At 36.7% G+C, this 18,524-nt stretch overlaps 1 protein-coding gene across 4 annotated transcripts; it reads left to right on the forward strand.

Moving 5' to 3' along the window:
* Positions 1 to 808: 808 nt before the first annotated feature.
* On the forward strand, positions 809 to 18,269 carry syt10 (synaptotagmin X; the record flags this gene model as incomplete). 4 transcript variants are annotated; one of them, XM_082166259.1, is made up of 8 exons in its annotated part: positions 809 to 1,115; positions 2,721 to 3,177; positions 6,485 to 7,046; positions 11,322 to 11,442; positions 13,069 to 13,240; positions 13,816 to 13,945; positions 15,694 to 15,806; positions 17,324 to 18,269. In XM_082166259.1, 7 exons carry the CDS (start codon positions 809 to 811, stop codon positions 15,763 to 15,765), a joined length of 1,821 nt encoding a protein of 606 aa, XP_082022385.1. In that variant the 3' UTR covers positions 15,766 to 15,806; positions 17,324 to 18,269. The 4 variants fall into 4 exon arrangements, with proteins under 4 accessions (XP_082022385.1, XP_082022384.1, XP_082022387.1 ...); XM_082166258.1 differs by having other exon boundaries at positions 15,694 to 18,269; XM_082166261.1 differs by having other exon boundaries at positions 840 to 1,172; positions 15,694 to 18,269.
* Positions 18,270 to 18,524: the final 255 nt, after the last annotated feature.

Below are 18,524 nucleotides of genomic sequence, written 5' to 3' on the forward strand. Positions count from 1 at the left end.
TGAGACAAACGCATTCTCTAAAGCCAGTGGTTTCACAGGGCAAAGCCACATGCACATGGGTCTGCATGAGGATGATGCCTCAACTGCTCCCCAGTTTGCGTTTGGTTGTCAAGGAGATTGTCAGACTCCATGAACAGCACTGAGCCAAGTACATAGTGTTCTCTCTTTTATCAGACGAGCGTTCCCCATCCTCTTTTGTTCTATTAAATTCAATGTCTACTCATTTTTGACTTGTTTTCTACATCTGACAACACAAGTGTACATTTGAAAAATCTGATAATGGAATGATTAAAGGAAACAGTTGCCAAAAAACTATTCAGCAAAACTTATTTAAAGAGCTTTAAAAGAAGAATGTGTGCACAGATGTTAAGACAGGTACAGTTAATTATCTGACAACTATTTGATTGATAAACAGATATACAATTTTAAACTGCAAGACGAGTATATAAATATATATATATATATATATATATATATATATATTTATATATATATATATATATATATATATATATATATATATATATATATATATATATATATAAATTATATGTGTGTGTGTGTTGTAATTCTTGCAGCCATACAGCTTTACGGATTCATCACAAGTTTGAAAGCCATGGACAATAACTGTTGACAATACAACATAGTGTAAGTAGTGTACAGCTCAGTCTCTTTGTCATTTTATGATAAAGCAAATCCATGTTCTACTGTATAAGAACTTTGTTTTTTCCTAAATAATGAGAAAGTATGATCCTCCCTCTCTAGACAACGCGTGTCTCCTATTGGGCAGTGTAGATGTGCCCCTACAATGTTCCACTGCGCCAAAGAATCTGGTGCGCCTTTGCGCGGAGGACATGGACTTGAACGCGTCACTCTTTCTCCATTCCCTTACGCATCAGCTGCACTCAGCAGCTCACATGGTGCCCCAATGAACCCTCGCCCTCACGCATCGTCCAACATACAATGGATTAACAGGAAAGACATGAATGTCCGCACAGAGGACGGCGTCAGCCTGTGCCAAAGGGCTCTCCAAATAGTGACGGAGCTGTGCCTCGCGGGGCACGTCGACCGGGAAAAATGCGCGGATATATTTCCTCTGGAGAGCAACATACCAGGTAAAGGAAGTTCAGGTAAATTTAACATAAACGACGCTCTATCATCCTCTCACAAACATATTTTCTCCAGGAACTTTGGTTAGCCAGTTAACGAGAAAACTTTTTCAAAGCACGAGTGCACGGATCCAGAGCACTGAAAGTTTGAATAGTTCGCTCGCAGTCACAGGAACATTCTTAACATTCATTATATTACCTGAAATCAGCCAGCATAACATCAGGAAACGGTTCTACTTGTAGCGTATCATGCGCAACAAGTTTGAAACTCCGTTCGTTTACTCGCTCGCGAGTTTTCCCGATAAAATCACAGTAAATGGATAACTGTACGACAAACTGAGACGTTAAAATAACGCACACATTTAATCGACAGAAACGTGCATACACATTTTGTTACAACGTTTGTAACTCAGGGAATTTGTTGGCAACAAATTAAAGAAGGGTTACGCTTTATTTTAAGGTTTCCTTTTTAAGTAGTACTGAGTAATAATAATTAGGGCTTACTACATGTACTCACTATGGTTAGGGTTCGTTTTAGGGTTAGTCGCATGTAATCATACATACTTTATAGTTATTAAAACAATAACTACATGTGACGTGTAACAAGGACACTGTAAAATAAAGTGTTAACGAAAGTGGTTTCTAAAACTTAGCCTATCTGTAAACTGTGCAAATTAGAGCAAGTAACACTACTGCAAACTATGGACATTTTGTGCATGAATTCATTGTGGAAATCGGTTTAAATCTGTCAGTATGTTTTGTTTTACATATGCAATCCAGAGAAAATGAAACAAATACAGAAATACCTATGTCATAGGCTAACAGCTTTCAAAACATATCAGACAGTACAGGCTGTGCTATATTGTGTGATAATGGCCCTGAGTGCTGCAGAAGCCAGAAATTAATTACATGAAATGACCACATGCTGATGCAGATGATATGTTATCACTGTACAGTCATCTCAAGGGGGTGGTGGTCATGTATGAGATTGATTCCATCCCTGTAGCTCATTTCTTATTGGTTAGTATCACCATTAGCAGTATGGTGTTAAAACTCACTCCATAATACACCAAACAACTATAATTATGTGTTGCATTGCGCAGTGCATTAGGCAGCTGAAACTCTTGCACGTTGAACACGTGACAGTTCAACAGTGCCACTCATTAGGAGGCCTTTTTCAGCATCAACACTGTGACATAATTCATGTTTTATGCAAAAAAGAAAAAAAAGTTGAATCAGGTTAGTTGAGTGCCTGTGAATTTACTTTTTATGCTCTATTTTTCATTCTATATTAACTTTGGTTGCATGAAAAGGCGAGCAAAATGACTCTGAACTTAATTCACATTTCAGTCTTATTTTTCTTATACCTTGCCCTCTCTTTCTTTTCTTTTTCTCTCTCCCTCTTTCTCCTGTTTGTCTGTCATGCATCATTTATTGCTGCTGGTGCTCTCTGTCTGCCCGTCTGGTGTTCATTTATCTCTTTACCTATCCTCGTCTCCTTTTCCCTCACCCTCTGTTCTTTATGATCTCCTCAACACACTCTATCTCTTTCCAATCTTCACATACTTGCCTCTTTTTCTTTGCTCTCTCTCTTCCTCTTGTTGCCTGTAGACATCTCTGTAAGTCTCCTAGCTGTGGTCGTAGGTTTCTGTGGGCTCGCCCTTTTGGTAGTCTCACTCTTTGTCTTTTGGAAGCTGTGCTGGCCCATTTGGAGAAGCAAGGCGCTCTCGTCCAATGCTGACCGCTGCCCGCCGGGGGTGCTGCCTGAGGCCCCCCCGGCCCAACCTCCACTGTCTCGTTCTGTTTCTCCTCATCCTGAGACCAAGGCAATTGCAATGGTGGGAAGACAGCCATCGCAAGTCCAGCAAGAGGATGAGGACGACAAGAGGAGGAAGGTACCAGAAGTGAAGGTCAATGGCCGCAGCTCGGTTAAGATCCTGGAGGCGGCCATGAAGATCAGCCAGACGTCACCAGACATCCCTGCTGAGGTGCAGCAGGCTCTGCGTGGGTGTCTTACCAAACAGGCCAAAATCCAGAGGCAGACCACTGAACCTACCTCGTCCTCCAGGTGATGCGCCAATTACATCATGAATTACATCTACTTTTGATGCTTGATTGCACGTTGAATGACATTATAGACGAGGGATACTCATTTCATTACTAATACTCGAGTTAACTCAAATCTAGTTTGGAAAACAGAACATTTACTTGGTGCTTATGAAGGGTTGCCTTTACTGAATGTTAAACACATACTGAATGATTTGTTATCAGTGTGTGCCTTTAAATGCAGGAAATGACAGAGCAGCTGTTTTTATTTTTATTTTTATTTATTTATGAAATATCCACATTTATGTTTTTCATGGCTGACTTCCAGCTAGAAATAAATCAACCAGATCTAAGCCAAGGCAGTAGATTAAGCCCCACAAACATGTACAATATAGAGCATTTATATATTTATAGAAACAAAAGAAAAATACAGCGTATATACTATATTTCGGCCAAATTTTAACAATTAATATGCACATTTTCAAAAACAAAACAAAAAGTCCATATTTTAAACAATTAACAATTTACCAATAACAATTAATAATAATAATGTCCAGCATTTCAATTAATGGGAATTATTTAGGGCTTCTAATTCTAATTATTCTATATTTTGGTGTTACTATTATCACATCTCACTTATTTTCACATATTTACCCCGCTGACAGGATTATGGCACATCTCCTGGTTGTTGCACACGCCCATTAATCACTGAAGCCCACCAATCAGAGCCCTAGTGTCACATTGCCATGGCAACAGCATTAAGTTATCTTAGCAATTAAACAATCAGCTCTTCTTCTCTTTGTTTCGCGTGGCACCGTGTTTAAAGTAAGCAGGGATGTAATTAGTGTTGCACTGACATGCTGCGACTGTTTGTCCGACTGGGGAAAGGAGGAACAGCTGTGCTCAATTCCTCGTAGAATCCATTATTGACAAGCTACAGAAATATCATTAAAAAACTTCAATGCAGCGTAACAAATGAGGTGTCTTCATGTTAATGAGTTGCACGGAAAGGCCAAATAAAGCTGCTTAAATGTCAATGTGAAAGACCGTTTAGGTGTACTTGTTGGCACATTTTCTTTTTTCTTTTTCTATTCTTCCATCATTCCTCTAATATAACTTCCATTATATCACTTTGGAAGTACATCACTTTGACTTGTCTATTTTCACTCTAAGAAGAAATATAGTAATTAAATAATAAATAGGCCAATATGCCATGAGATGATGGCCTTGATCTAAAGTCTTTAAAAAAGGCTCAAATGTGAAGCTAGTTTCTCTGAAATGGTCATTTCATGGTAGGTTGATCACTAAAGTGAGCTGAACTAGACTGAAGAGAGGATAGTTAAACTGTTGCTAACGAGTTAATGCACTACTAAGAGGTTTTTAAATCATTTAGCTTTCTGGGGAAGAAACTGAGGATATATGAAATGCTATTAATATTATATAACTCTTTACTGTTTTACAGTGCCTCAAGTGAAGATTTCTTAGAAACGATTTGCAGCCACAACCCATTGGGTGCTGTAATAAAGTGCATTATTTCCCACATATCAAAGTAATATATCTATTTAAATGCCTTTAGTATTTAAGCTGGAATTCAGGTTTGTTTCTATAGTGCTATATCTCAAAAGCTTTTATTGAAGAATGCACAATTTAGCTATGCATGAGCATGTGTTATGATACTCGTGCCTGCAAAAATTAACTGCCTTCTGCTGTAATATGATAAAACACTATTGTTAGATAGCTTACATGAACTAAAACCAAGATCAATTGAGCTGAGAGGATAGTTTGTAGTTCAGTGTATTCTGCAACAGGTGACTGGCTAATAAGACTTGAACATTTCCACCTTTTCTTTCATCTTCTGTAATCTCTTATGGGAGAGTAGAAATACAAATTGTGAATTCTGGCATTGACTCGCAGACTCATTCATTACACTTGGCAAGATATTTCAGAACCACTGCCATCAAATACTGGATTTTGAAAGAAGTGCTCTTCAAAACGAAAGACAGCAGTTAATTACTCTGTCTCTCTTTAATTTATCATCACATTGTTCTGGGATGTATGTGCAAATTGCAAGGCGTAATGTGCAGGTGATAGACAGAGTTGGACAAAGTAGAAAGAGAGATAGACAGACTGACAGTGATGATAAGAGACCAAGTGAGAAAAATGGTGGAAAGATTCATTTGGAAAAACAAATATATTAATCATAGAATTTAGCAAATTTGTATATCACAAGTCAGTTAAATGATACAATCCATGACTTTTTTTTAACACACTGTCATTGTCATATGTTTGTTGTCATCATCCTAAAGGTGCTAGTTGCTAGGAAACACCAAGGATAAGTAGAGAACCATGATTTCCTCAGGAGTCAAGACGAGTGTTCAAAATAGGTTTTCTAGTAAAAAAAAAAAAAAAAAAAAAAAGAAGAAAAAAAAAAGATCCAGGCCTAACTATTCTGATTTTCTATTGTGAAGTCTACAAAATAAAAGTTGCTAAAAATGGAATAAAAAAGTTTGAAGAGGAACACGATGGACCCTTTTTCCACGTTTCCGGGGTTTTCAGAAGCGGAAGTCTTCACAGTCAACTTTATTTAGCGGTGAATGATCGAGAGACGACAGCAAAAATAGATTGACTGATAACAGCGGTCAGAAGAGAGAATGAAGAGAAATCTGCCATCACTCCCTCAGCCGTTGTAGTAAAAGCACCCTTGCAGCAGTTATGTAAGCCTATATTCAATTTAATAAAAATGAATATATGAAAAACTTTACTAGATTTGCAATGTTGATAACTGTGGAAACGCGTCCTCACAGTGTGTGAAAAGGGTTCATACTAAAGTTCTTGTTGTCCACTCCAGTGCTGAGGAGTAACTATAACTAAAAGAAGCATTGCTACTAACTTAACATTTTTCACTAGTGACATCCTCTCTTGCATACAGTATATAGTTCCCATTCATTTTAGTGAGTCACTTAATTTAGATGAATCTGTAAATTATTTAATTAAAAAAATAATCAAATTGATTCACTGATTCAAGTGCCTCAGTGATATTCTTTTTTATTGTGTTTACTAATGTTTATCTGTTTAAATGTAATGCTATCACCCTCATTGATTGATTGATTCAATTCATTCAAAATCCCTCATAAATACTGCTTTGATTATATTTTAAAATGCATTGTTCTTAGCTACTTTTTGATAGTAGCTTGTATTCTAAGTTTTTAAAAGAGCAGTTTGACTAGTATAGTTTTAGAGTAATTTCCCCAACACAAGGTGCAAGACCAAACTAATATTTTTTAATACATTTTTTCACAAGTAACTATAAAAGTTCTCCTTCTTCATAGGCACAATTCTTTCCGCCGACACCTGCCGCGGCAGATGAATGTGACCAGTGTGGACTTCACCATGGACACTCTACCCGTGCGTCAGTCTTCTACAGTCAGTATCGGTCGCATCAAACCTGAGCTGTACAAGCAGAAGTCTGTGGACTCTGAAGAAGGAAACAAGGAGCCGGTGGAGACGTGCGGAAAGCTGAGCTTTGCCCTCAGCTACGACTATGAGGAACAAGCTCTTATGGTTCGCATTCTAAAGGCCCTGGATCTGCCGGCCAAAGACTTCACAGGCACCTCAGACCCTTACGTGAAGATCTACCTGCTTCCAGACCGCAAAAAGAAGTTTCAGACGAGGGTCCACCGCAAGACGCTCAACCCCATGTTCGACGAGGCGTTCCGCTTCCCTGTGGAGTACAGTGAGCTGTGCAATCGCAAGTTGCACTTCAGCGTGTACGACTTTGACCGCTTCACAAGCCATGACATGATTGGTGAGGTGGTGGTTGACAACCTGTTTGAGCTGTCTGACCTTTCCCGTGAAGCTGTGGTTTGGAAGGACATCCTTGCAGCTACTACAGTAAGTTCAGTCCTTGTGCGTATAGAAACCATAATTCATACTTTCCTCAGATACCTCAATAAGACCAGATTCTGGCAGGGTTGTTCGTCATTCAGAGTTGAATTGAGAATGCCTTTTAAATGAACTTTCTTTAAAGTCAATTTCTGAATTTGAATTGTTGCAAACAGGTTGCAAACAGGATGCAGACTTGAAATTCAAATGTGAACGTAAGGAAATAGAAATGAAATTAATTGAAATTCAAAGAAATTCATATAACGTTAAACTGTAAGCTCTGAATGATGGCTTGACAAGAAGAAAGTCTTGTTTAAAAAGCCTTAGAGGTTTAAGAATGAATGATAGAATGATAGAACAATAGATAGAACGATATATAGAATGATAGATAGAATGATAGATAGAACGGTAGGACAATAGATAGACAGAACGATAGAACAATAGATAGAATGATAGAACAATGGACAGAACGATAGATAGAACGATAGAACAATAGATAGAATAGATAGAATAGATAGAACGATAGAATGATAGATAGAATAGATAGAATGATAGAACAATAGATAGAGCGCTAGATAGAACGACTGAACAATCGATAAAATAATAGAACGATAAATAGAATGAAAGAACAATAGATAGAACAACAGAATAGATAGAACGATAGAACAATATAGATAGATAGATAGATAGAACAATATATAGAATGACAGACAGACAGATACAGTACATAGATAGATAGATAGATCATATAGAATGACAGATAGATAGATAGATAGATAGATAGATAGATAGATAGATAGATAGATAGATAGATAGATAGAAAAAGGTGGAGGAATACTTCAATACTCATGTTCTGAATTTCTTTGAAATTGAGAACCTGTACATTTCAGTAAATTCCTCTTCCTGTCATTCCAATTCATCTTCCTATGCACTAAATATTAAAAACTATGGCTTAAGTATTACTAGTGCCAACAACTGTCTATTATACCATCGAAAGAACAAGGACAGTTGTATTCACATCTGTACTAACTGGTCATACACTTCAAACCAAACAGAAAAATTGACTGCATGAGTGTGAAGATCTCATTAACAGATAGATCGATCTGTTATGTAAAGCCAGGTGTGGGGGAGAGCTCATCTCCAAACTGACTCACCCTTTCAGGGCACCCACATACCCCTTCCAAAAATAGATCCAATTGCCAGTTTCCAGACCCACAGGAAGCATGATTATCAAGCCAGAGCCTTCAAACAACAGGTGTGGAATTGAGTTTGTCCTACCGTCCCACTGACTTCAGAATACAATTAAAAAAATGTTACCGGCACTGCATTTCAGGACTATGACAAAAGAACATTCGCAATTTCCGCCCTTTTTTTAGGTTTCTTAGTCAGATTGGCCCTCATGATAATGACACCCACTCATTATGCCTCAGTTAATATATCAGAGCTTATGTAACTGCTTCAGTCATGATATTTATGGGGGATTTTTAAGGACAGCACTTCTTAAAGGGATAGTACACCAAACAATTCATTATTTACTCACTGTCATTCAAAACCTGTATGACTTTCTTCTGCAGAACAAAGAAGATATTTGAAGAATTTTTCAATTGTATCATAGAATGAAAGTCATTTTTGTGTGAATATTGAGAAGTTTATCTTTATGTTGAGAATATACTTCAAGATATCTGATTGGAGGATAAAGAAAAAAGGTTTGTGTACTTAGTGAAACAGGACCTGGAACATTAAACTCTAGTTTAAGTGGTATTCTGCACACTTTTTCAATAACTAGACGATCTGTAGAGGTTAAAGGCATTGCCCGTCATACCCACGTCCGTACAGTGATTCAGCTGCATTAAGAATGACGTTCCACCGGCTTCCTGCTGGAAAAATAAAAGTGAATGGTGACAGCGTTTCATTTTGTTCACCACAGAGATTCTGTGGTGAGTCATTCCTGTTTGGGAAAAGCAATCTCTTCCTCCTACTTGTTTGACGCAATAGTCTCTTTCAGGCTCATTAATTTCATGATTGTGTTGTTTTCAACATATTAATTCATTTTCCTGTTGTGTGGTTGACATATCTGCACCTGTCAAGTTACTTGTGTTTTGCTATAACATTTGGATCACTCTCATGTTATTTCTTACTATGGCTTTCCCTCATAGCTACAATATAAACATATTGATGTGTAGTGTTGGAACAGCAGTGCGAGTTTTCGACCTGTTGTTCTCAGTTATGAGAGTATCACAACTGCCCTTTAGGGACAAAAACCGACACTCAGAACCAGACCAGCTGCTCTTAGGCCCCCGACTGTGTAAAGAAACTAGTAACTCTCAATTCCTAAAATAGTCGGAGCCATAGATTGCAGGCTTGCTACGTTACACTTCCGACTGCACACTGAAACCCTCTATTTTATCTTACTCTGACGTTTGGAGGTCTAATTTTGTTCTTTGTTTTTGGAGCACATTGCTGCGGTGGTAAGGCCATTCAGATCTGGAGGAGGGGAACTTGGACAGTCAAAACAGGAAGGGTATTATAGCCCCAAAAAGATTTGTGAATTGTTTCGGACACGAACGCCAATAGGAGACGTGACTCCTGAACTAGCCCGTGGCTCTCTGTACTCAGCATTTGTAGTGCGGATAACAAGAGATGTGGAAAGAGAGGATAGGATGTGACAGAGAGGGTTTTGACATCAGACTACACAGAGGCGGTACCACATCGGGGTTAATCTCGTCAACAAAATTTCTGACAAAAATGTAAAACATAAAGACTGAATAAAGAAATGCACAACATGACTATGAGAATTAAAATATATTGTTGGTGAAAATATGAGAAAAAAACCAGTGCACCACAAGATATTAATATCACACTAAAGAAAAAAAATCTAGAATTAATGATATTTTTCAAATGAATCAATGAAAAAAAATTCAATAAATGTCAGACATTGACCTGCTTGAGCTAAATCTGTACAGTAAATGTAAAGGTGTGAATGTTTTATTGTCTTTTTTTCAGCATTCATCAAGTCCTGAAAAAAATAATAATCACGGTTGCCACTAAAATCTGTTTTCAAAGCTAAAACAGCATATTAGAATGATCTCTGAAGAATCACGTGGCACTGAAGACAAAATGAAACACTGAAAATTTAGCTTTGCATCAAAGGAATACATTTTATTTTAAAATATAATAAAATAGAAAACAGTTATTTAAAATGGCAATATTTCACACTATTACAATATGTATACTGTATTTTGATCAAATGAATGCAACCTCTGATGAGCACAAGACACTTGTGTAGTGTAATTGTAGAGTAAAATTGAGTAAAACTAATACATTTGATGAAATATGAATTAAATGTTATTCCTTCAGAACACAAACACTATGTTTAAAAAAAGAAACTGTGTAAAAATAAGACTATGGTATTGGAAAAGGCATGTGATTTGGAGGGCTAAAAAATAGGCATGTGCTACACCTGAAATTTAAACACAGTAACTACAGTATGGCAGTGATTAAGTATGTACGTTTCTCTCTATTACGCAATCTGTTTTTAATCTTTACTTGGACAGATTAATCACTATCTTTAGTTGCCTTTGAAAGAATAATGGCCGTCTTATTCCAGTACTGAGAGGCTGTAAATACCAAAATACACACTGGCCTTTTAGAATAATCTTTACCACCTCTGCAAAGCTAATAAAGGTCAGGGAAGCTAGATTTGTCTCATTCAAAACTGAGAAAAAGAACCAGCCACCCAAAACATACGTCCCACAGTAACACTTCCACACAAACACAGCCGTTATGAAAGTCTTCTTGGAAACAGCTCAATTTCTTAGAAGAGCCATATTTCTGTACACAACTTTGTTTCTGAGTCACTGTTTTTTTTTCCGCTAAAGTTTTTAAAGGAGATAAATATCCACTCTCTAGATCTAATAAAGAGTAGATCAGGTTTAGACCTGATGGGCAAACATTAGTCCAATATTTCACATGCTACGAGTTGTTGTCAGCGAGGCAAACAGAAGTCTATTTGGTCAGTAAATAAGGGTTTTGTTTGAAGTCGTATAAGGGCTCTCTGAAGAGACTCTCAAGAGGAAAATCATATTACAATATTTGCTAAAAGGATGATACCTGCAGATCTTTTAATCAATATTTTGTAAAGTTATGTGCAGACATTGCTTCAGGCATCTCTTGGCATCATACAGTCAAATCTACTTGTTTTCTATTTGTTTTTATATCTAACTTTCCTTCCTTCCTATCTTCCTTCTTTCCTTCCTTCCTTCCTTCCTTCCTTCCTTCCTTCAGGAGAGTGTGGATCTGGGTGAAATTATGTACTCCCTTTGCTATCTTCCCACGGCTGGACGCATGACCCTCACCGTTATCAAATGTCGCAATCTAAAAGCAATGGACATAACCGGCTACTCTGGTCAGTGTTAACCCTCATAATCTGTCGAGAACGACTTTACCATCTTAATGTTTGGGGACTTAGAGCAGGGGTGTCCAATCCGTCTCCGATAGAGGGCCAATGTCCTGCAGTTTCTCTCCAACCTACCCCAAAACACACTGTAAAACTGAGATTTGCTGCATGTTAAATTTACTTAAATGTGATTAAAATGAGTTAAAGCAACACAATTGCTAAACGTGTATTTTCTTAGTTTTATGGGGTCCAATCTACTTAAAACTGAAGTTTCGTTAATTTACTTAAAGGTGCAGTATGTAAAATTGACAGCTAGTGGTTGAAATGGGTACTGCAGTCTAAATTCAAAATATTAGAGTTGTTTTCCCCGCCCCCTCCTCCTCAAAAGCTCAACTCAAAGCTTATGCAGGTTGCCAGATTGAGGATATGCAACAGGAATTAGCGCAATTGACAATGGAAGGTGACGAGTATGACACCGTACATTTATAAGTTGATTTATCCGCGTTTTAATTTGCCTCTGGTCATAGAGCTTTTTAGATGGATGCCGAGGCTTTTTAGGTCGGGTAGAATCTGCAGTCTATGACCCAGTTCGTTTTTTGGCTTCCATGGCTGCAATACGCTGTGTTTTCTGCCAACTGGCAACATGGGGAGTCCAACTACTATTGGGTAAATGGCAGTGGGTGAGATCTCACGGACCAAAACAAAAACAGACATTCTGACACGGAACGCACATTCGAAGTACTGTAGAATAACTGGCTGTAGAGTTGTTTTTCGGAGAAAAAAAGAATATGCACTTAGCATTTTTGCTAAAGAACTGCAAACATATTATGGTATTTTTATGCTTTTCTACAGTCTAAAAATTACATACAGCACCTTTACATGAACTTGCACTTGACTGCAAGTTTTTATTATGGGTCAAAAGTGTATTTAATTAGCATTGAAGGATACAGTGGCCCTCCAGGAGCAGAATTGGACACCCCTGACCTAAATGATGATGAAAATAATAACTGTAATGTTTTAACCACTTTTCTCCTCATGTTATATAGACAAATAATGTTGAAACTTTAACATTGTATCGCAAGGTAGAAAAATGTCACTGGTATCCAATATATTAGTATTTTAAATACAAAAATGTATTGTAGAAAAATAAAATAAAATAAATCCAATTAGACTATTGGCAAGAGTTTCCTTCTACAGTGTGTACGTAAATCAGAAAATCTCATGTGAAAATGAAGTGCATTTTGTTTTATGCCTATATAGGGTCTCTGCAACCCCAAAAAGCTGTAACATTTGTCATAGAGGACATATGATGCATGTTATTAAGTTAACATTTTGTACATAATCAGTTTGCATAAGAGGAGGCATCAACCTGACACATTAATGCAAATATGTTATTTTGAGATATTAAAACGCCTGTGGGGTCTGTCAGATCGCAAGCAGAACATGAGGGTTAAGACAGCTAAAAAGAAAATACATGTAAATGTAATTCTTCTATGCATAAAATATTACCACGGTCTTAAAAGAATTTGGTTGTGGAATATGATATGATGGAATTTTTTTCATAAAGCTTATTTTTTGTGTGTTTTGAATCTGAAAAGCTCCAAACTTATTCGCTTTGCTTTTTCCCCCCCACAGATCCATATGTTAAAGTCTCCCTCATATGTGACGGTCGGAGACTGAAGAAGCGGAAGACAACCACCAAGAAGAACACACTCAACCCCGTCTATAATGAGGCCATCATTTTTGACATCCCACCTGAGAACGTGGAGCAGGTCAGCCTGTCAATCACGGTGATGGATTACGACAGGTCAGTCCCTGCCTTTTAAGATAATATCAAAACAATTACCATTCAAATTCAAAACCTCCATCCATTCATCTTCCAAACCGCTTGTCCAATGTAGGGTCACGGCGATACTAGAGCCTATACCAGTGCAAACGTACAACATGCTGAAGATAAATTATTCTGACATGAAAGATGATGATAAATATAATATTAAGTCAGATAACATGCTTGGCAGTTGTTATTCAAATATTTGCAGCAAACATCTTAATTGAGAACATTCAGTGACAGTCTGATTTTGTAAAACTCTACTGTGCACCTTTATTAAACCAGACAGACAGCATCTACGCTGTAATTAAAGACAAATTATGCCATTAAAACCATGAAGAGGTGAAATATATATGCTGATGAATGTGGGAGCATTTATGCAATTGTCCTATTGATCAAGTATGATCGCTAATAGTTCCACTGGTTTCCTTAGTCTTTGTTTAACCATTATTTTGCATCTGGATCTAAAATATACCTCCTTTTCAGGCTAGCAAGCTACTCACCAATGAAAACTTTTTTCTAAAACAAAGTCTTGCGATCTGTTTCTCTTTCAGAGTTGGACACAATGAAGTGATAGGGGTGTGCAGGACAGGGCCGGATGCAGAGGGTCTTGGAAGGGACCACTGGAACGAAATGCTAGCTTATCCACGCAAGCCCATCACCCACTGGCATGCACTTTGTGAGGTGAGAGACTAGAAATCCGAGGAGAAAGCAGGGCGCAAATTAGGGATGCACCGATACCGATACCAGTATCGGTATCGGTATCGGTCCCGATACTGAGCTCATGTACTCGTACTCGTAAAAATGCTCCGATACCAACAACCGATACCAGGCAGCGTTTGTACACTTGTGTCCAGACAAAGAAACACTGACAACAGAGAGGATAATGGGGATAAAAAAGAAGGCTGTCTATGAAGTAAATGTATCTTATTAGTGGAATATTAAATTAAATATAGGAACACCTATAGCTGTGGAGCGCAAGCTGATAAGAGAAAAATGTGCAATGGACAGACGCACAAGCTGGTCAAGCGCATCCCTTTTTCACAGACGTCAGTGGAAAGTTTGTAGTTCAGTCGGATGTCAATGGCAAAGAAAGTAAAACGAGGCATGTAGCTTATTAACGTTATTAACATTAACTGATGAGAGGAGAGAGAGGGCACTTGAGCGCACTTCTGTTGAATGCTCTTGATTGCTGATCGTTCACTCAGTACGTGTTATTTGGATTAAAACTAAATTGTATATGTAAGTAAAACATGAACCGTTACCTGATTTATGTATAACGAGTGGTTCCCTACATTATTACTTAAAGGATGTTTGCAGGCCAAGAAGTGTCACATACAAGAAGTTCCAACACAAACATCCCAAAGCGCGTGCCCAGAAAACCAACATATCAGACAGTGCGCGAATACTGAATTGAATTGTCTTTTACGTCTTGCACTTGAACGGACGAATTCACACAAAATTATGTAAAACCATCTGTCTTGGCAAGTATCCTAGTAAACAAAGTCGGTTATATCTCAAGTGAACGTAGACAGTGTATTCAAATGGGGTATGTGTGTTCAGTCTTAAAGGGGCAGCAGTTTAATAAACATGCTGCTCTGTTTTAATGTTCAAACATTGTTTAATGTTCAATCAAACAAAGGAGAAATAAATTACTCACTGCTATTGACTAAATAAAAAGATCCATCTATATTTAATTTATACAGTAATGAATATGCAGTGTTTTTTTCACATTTGATTGATTAGCCTACTGTAGTTTTTGTTGTAGTATCAAAATTGGAATAAATAATTGATATTTCACTTGTGTCTAAACATTTGTACATCTGACCCAATCCTCAACACTGAGCCCTTCTGGAGCAGCTCTAAATATGTGCTGTACTGTTAAATGAAAGATAAAATATGACAGAGCAAAATGAACAGTGAAAGTAACAGAAGTTCATACAAAGCATTTTAGCAGGCTTTATTAAGCATGAAAATAACTTAGCCAACTAAGTTAACTTAGCCAAATAATACGATTTATATTATTTTGGTTTCTCTACCAATACATTTAAAATACAGGTATCGGTTACGGTATCGGCGAGTACCAAAAATTACAGTATCGGACTCGTTCTGGAAAAAGTGGTATCGGTGCATCCCTAGCGCAAATGCCACTTGCCCATAAGGAAAGTGATGGAATATTATGCTGTTTTTATGCCATGCAAAATGTAAACATTTGGACTTGCAAGTTTTATTAAATGTTAATGATAAGATAACAACACCATGTAACAGACAAAAACGCATCTTAATACCAGGTGTAAATAGGGCCAATTTTATGTAGATTTAGCCCTGATGTGGTGCTTTGGGCTCATTCAGATCCAGATGCCAAGTGCACTCAAGTCTAATATGTCCTAAACTACTCTTCTGTAATATTTTGGTCTCATCTGTCCCTGCAGTGGCCAGGAAGAGCATCCAGTTTTGAGAGTCAACGATCATGTCCGTCCCCAAAACCCCCACTGACCCCATAATATCCTGGAATCCACACAATCCTAACTGCAAAACACATTTGGTTTGTATAATTAATACGGTATATTTTTCTCTAGTTATAGCCTGTAATGTTGCATTTTAATTTGAAAAAAGGACTAAACAGTACTGGTATTCCTGCTACAGACACAATCATGTATCCAAATCTCACAATTTCTCTGACATTTTGCTTTTACTGGTGCTGAGTTTATGAGCTCCTAAAACAATAGTTTTCAGGTCACTTTGAAGCTGACAGTGAAATAATGTGAAGCTTCTTGCTGTTTGACAGTATAATGATGCTATGACATGTTACAGACACATGAAATGACAGTGCTTATCATTTCATATTCTTGAACGTTTCAGTTACATAATCTCCTGTCTGGTGAAAATATTTGACAAATTTGAGGCAGGGTTAGGAGAGTGAAAAGAAGAGGTGTTTGAATATGAAATCAAGACCTTTTTGGTATGGAAAAACAATCACGTGAAAGCATTTGCTTGTTAATTGATGCTTCTAAAGAATCTTTATTTGAATAAAACTGTTGTGGTATACTGATTTAAAGACATTAAAATTGAATCAAACTTAATTAAATGATATATTAATAAATATTTAATGATATGCTCATTGAACTTGAACGTCTCAAATTTGTTAAATAAATGGAAAAGAATCAATTACTCAGCTGTAATACTGTATATGTCCACAGGATAAGAAGGTATTGACATATAATAAAAGAGATAGGCCTACTGTACATAAAGGCACTGAAATCTAGCAGGCAAATGTTTTGGAAGGTCACTAAAAGTTAACTTAAATTTTTCTTCTTTTTTTTTTTTTTGTGAAGAATTAGAAACTAAATAAAAAACTAAATTATGTTCAAAAGGGACTTAGACAGTAGCCAAAGATGTAGCGTGTTTTGTTGTTGTTTAGAAGGATGGTTATCTCAAGTCAAAGTAGCACAAACATCATAATAAAATTGTTGATTATGCCCAATATTATCAACATACAAGATAATATTTATATCAATTCACATTAAGATTTTTTTAAATATATGAAACACTTGCCAAACATCAAATTCTCAAATCTAAAATGAATCAATCATCCCTCTTCCACCCCTGTTCTCCAGTCCTAGAGTTATTGATGTATTATTGGACTGTCAGTGCCTACAGGCAAAAATATATATTGCCTTTGCAATGATTTCTGAAACTACTACTAGCAAGAAACATAATTGTGCCTGAAAAACTAGACAAAGTAAATTAAAATGTGATGGTGTCTGGCACTGCACACTGTAAGTAAGTTGTGTGTAATTATTTTAAGGTGCTATAAATAATTAAATCAAGCTAATATACTACATTATATGCAGATCCATCTTTAGATGACAGTCAAAAGGAAATCAAAGTTGATGGATCATTAATGAATTTTTTTTTTTTTTAAGATGTTTAGCATTCTTCATAAAGGGTCATGGATAAATTGGTTCAGGGGAATTTTTTTTATTTTTAACCAAATTAATAACATCTAAAGCAATTAAAGCCACTGAAACTTCTTTCTTTCTCTCAACTGTGAAATAACAGGTGAAGCACTGCCAACCACACAAACTACAGGCTCAACTGATACAATATTCACATGTTGTGGTCATTTAAAAAGAAATGGACAATATAAATTTGCCTGTTGATTAATAGGTGTTGTAGTCGAGTTTTCTTATATCAGAGAATTAGTATTCATTGAGTGAAATCATCCAGCATCTATTCAGTCAGTATGCAAATAATATGATATACCATGGTAATCATGGTACCATGGTAAACACTCCTAACTTTTTAAAGCTGGTATTCTGAGTGGTTTCTGGTGTGTCCATTAAGTAATAATGCAATCATGGCAATTACACAAACGGCTGTGTACTGTTAACTTTGATTTGCACATGAAGACAGTGCTTCTGCCCCAGAGCTCAGTCAGAGTGAAAGAACAAAGATTAAGTATTCTTGTAGCATGCTGATACCAGTACATTAAATATGGTTTAGAAATGTAGACTCCTATTATATCTGAGAGGTATTTTTATTTAAGTTAACTTGCCAGTGCTGGCATGTGTGTATATACTTGAATTCTTTGAATTGTTATCTTGTTGAAGTGCATTTCTATGGATCGTTTGGTGGTTGGTTTGTACTATGGGTTCGTGATCTTGAATAACTTTATACACAATTTGCATATATTGTGTAATGGCTTCTAAAAATTGTACAACTGTTTTGATTAGCACTCAACTTCCTGAGATGATTTCTTGTGGAGCTATTGATGAACTGCTTCTCAGTGATTTTTTGTCATATTTGCACCAGACAACTAAAACGATCGCTATGTATGTTGTTATGATGTGTACAGTTTGTGATAACTTTTGTAAAAAAAAAATATATATATATAAAAAAAAAGGAAAAAAAGAAAAGAAAAAAATGCAGTAAATATTTGAAATATAATTTTACTGGATGTTTCAAATGTATTTTACTTAAATAAATTCTGAATTGTTAAAGTGTATTTTACAATGTGTTGTATATTGAAGCTGCTTTATTTGTAGCTTAGAGTGTAAACTAAAAAAAAAAATCGACAGATGTTACATCATTTTGCAACCAGTAGTGGCCTTTGCTCTGTTTCACTCGTTTCACTTGAACGGGCCTCGCAACAGAAGGGGTCTCCGCTTGAGCTCGAAAAACATAATTCTGCACACACACCAGGGAAAGAAATTAAAGGAAGCTTGGAGCAAAAATGCTACCAAAATTAATAGAAATGTCC

Source organism: Leuciscus leuciscus (assembly GCF_965113295.1).
Source record: "Leuciscus leuciscus genome assembly, chromosome: 4".
NCBI classification, from domain to species: Eukaryota; Metazoa; Chordata; class Actinopteri; order Cypriniformes; family Leuciscidae; genus Leuciscus; species Leuciscus leuciscus.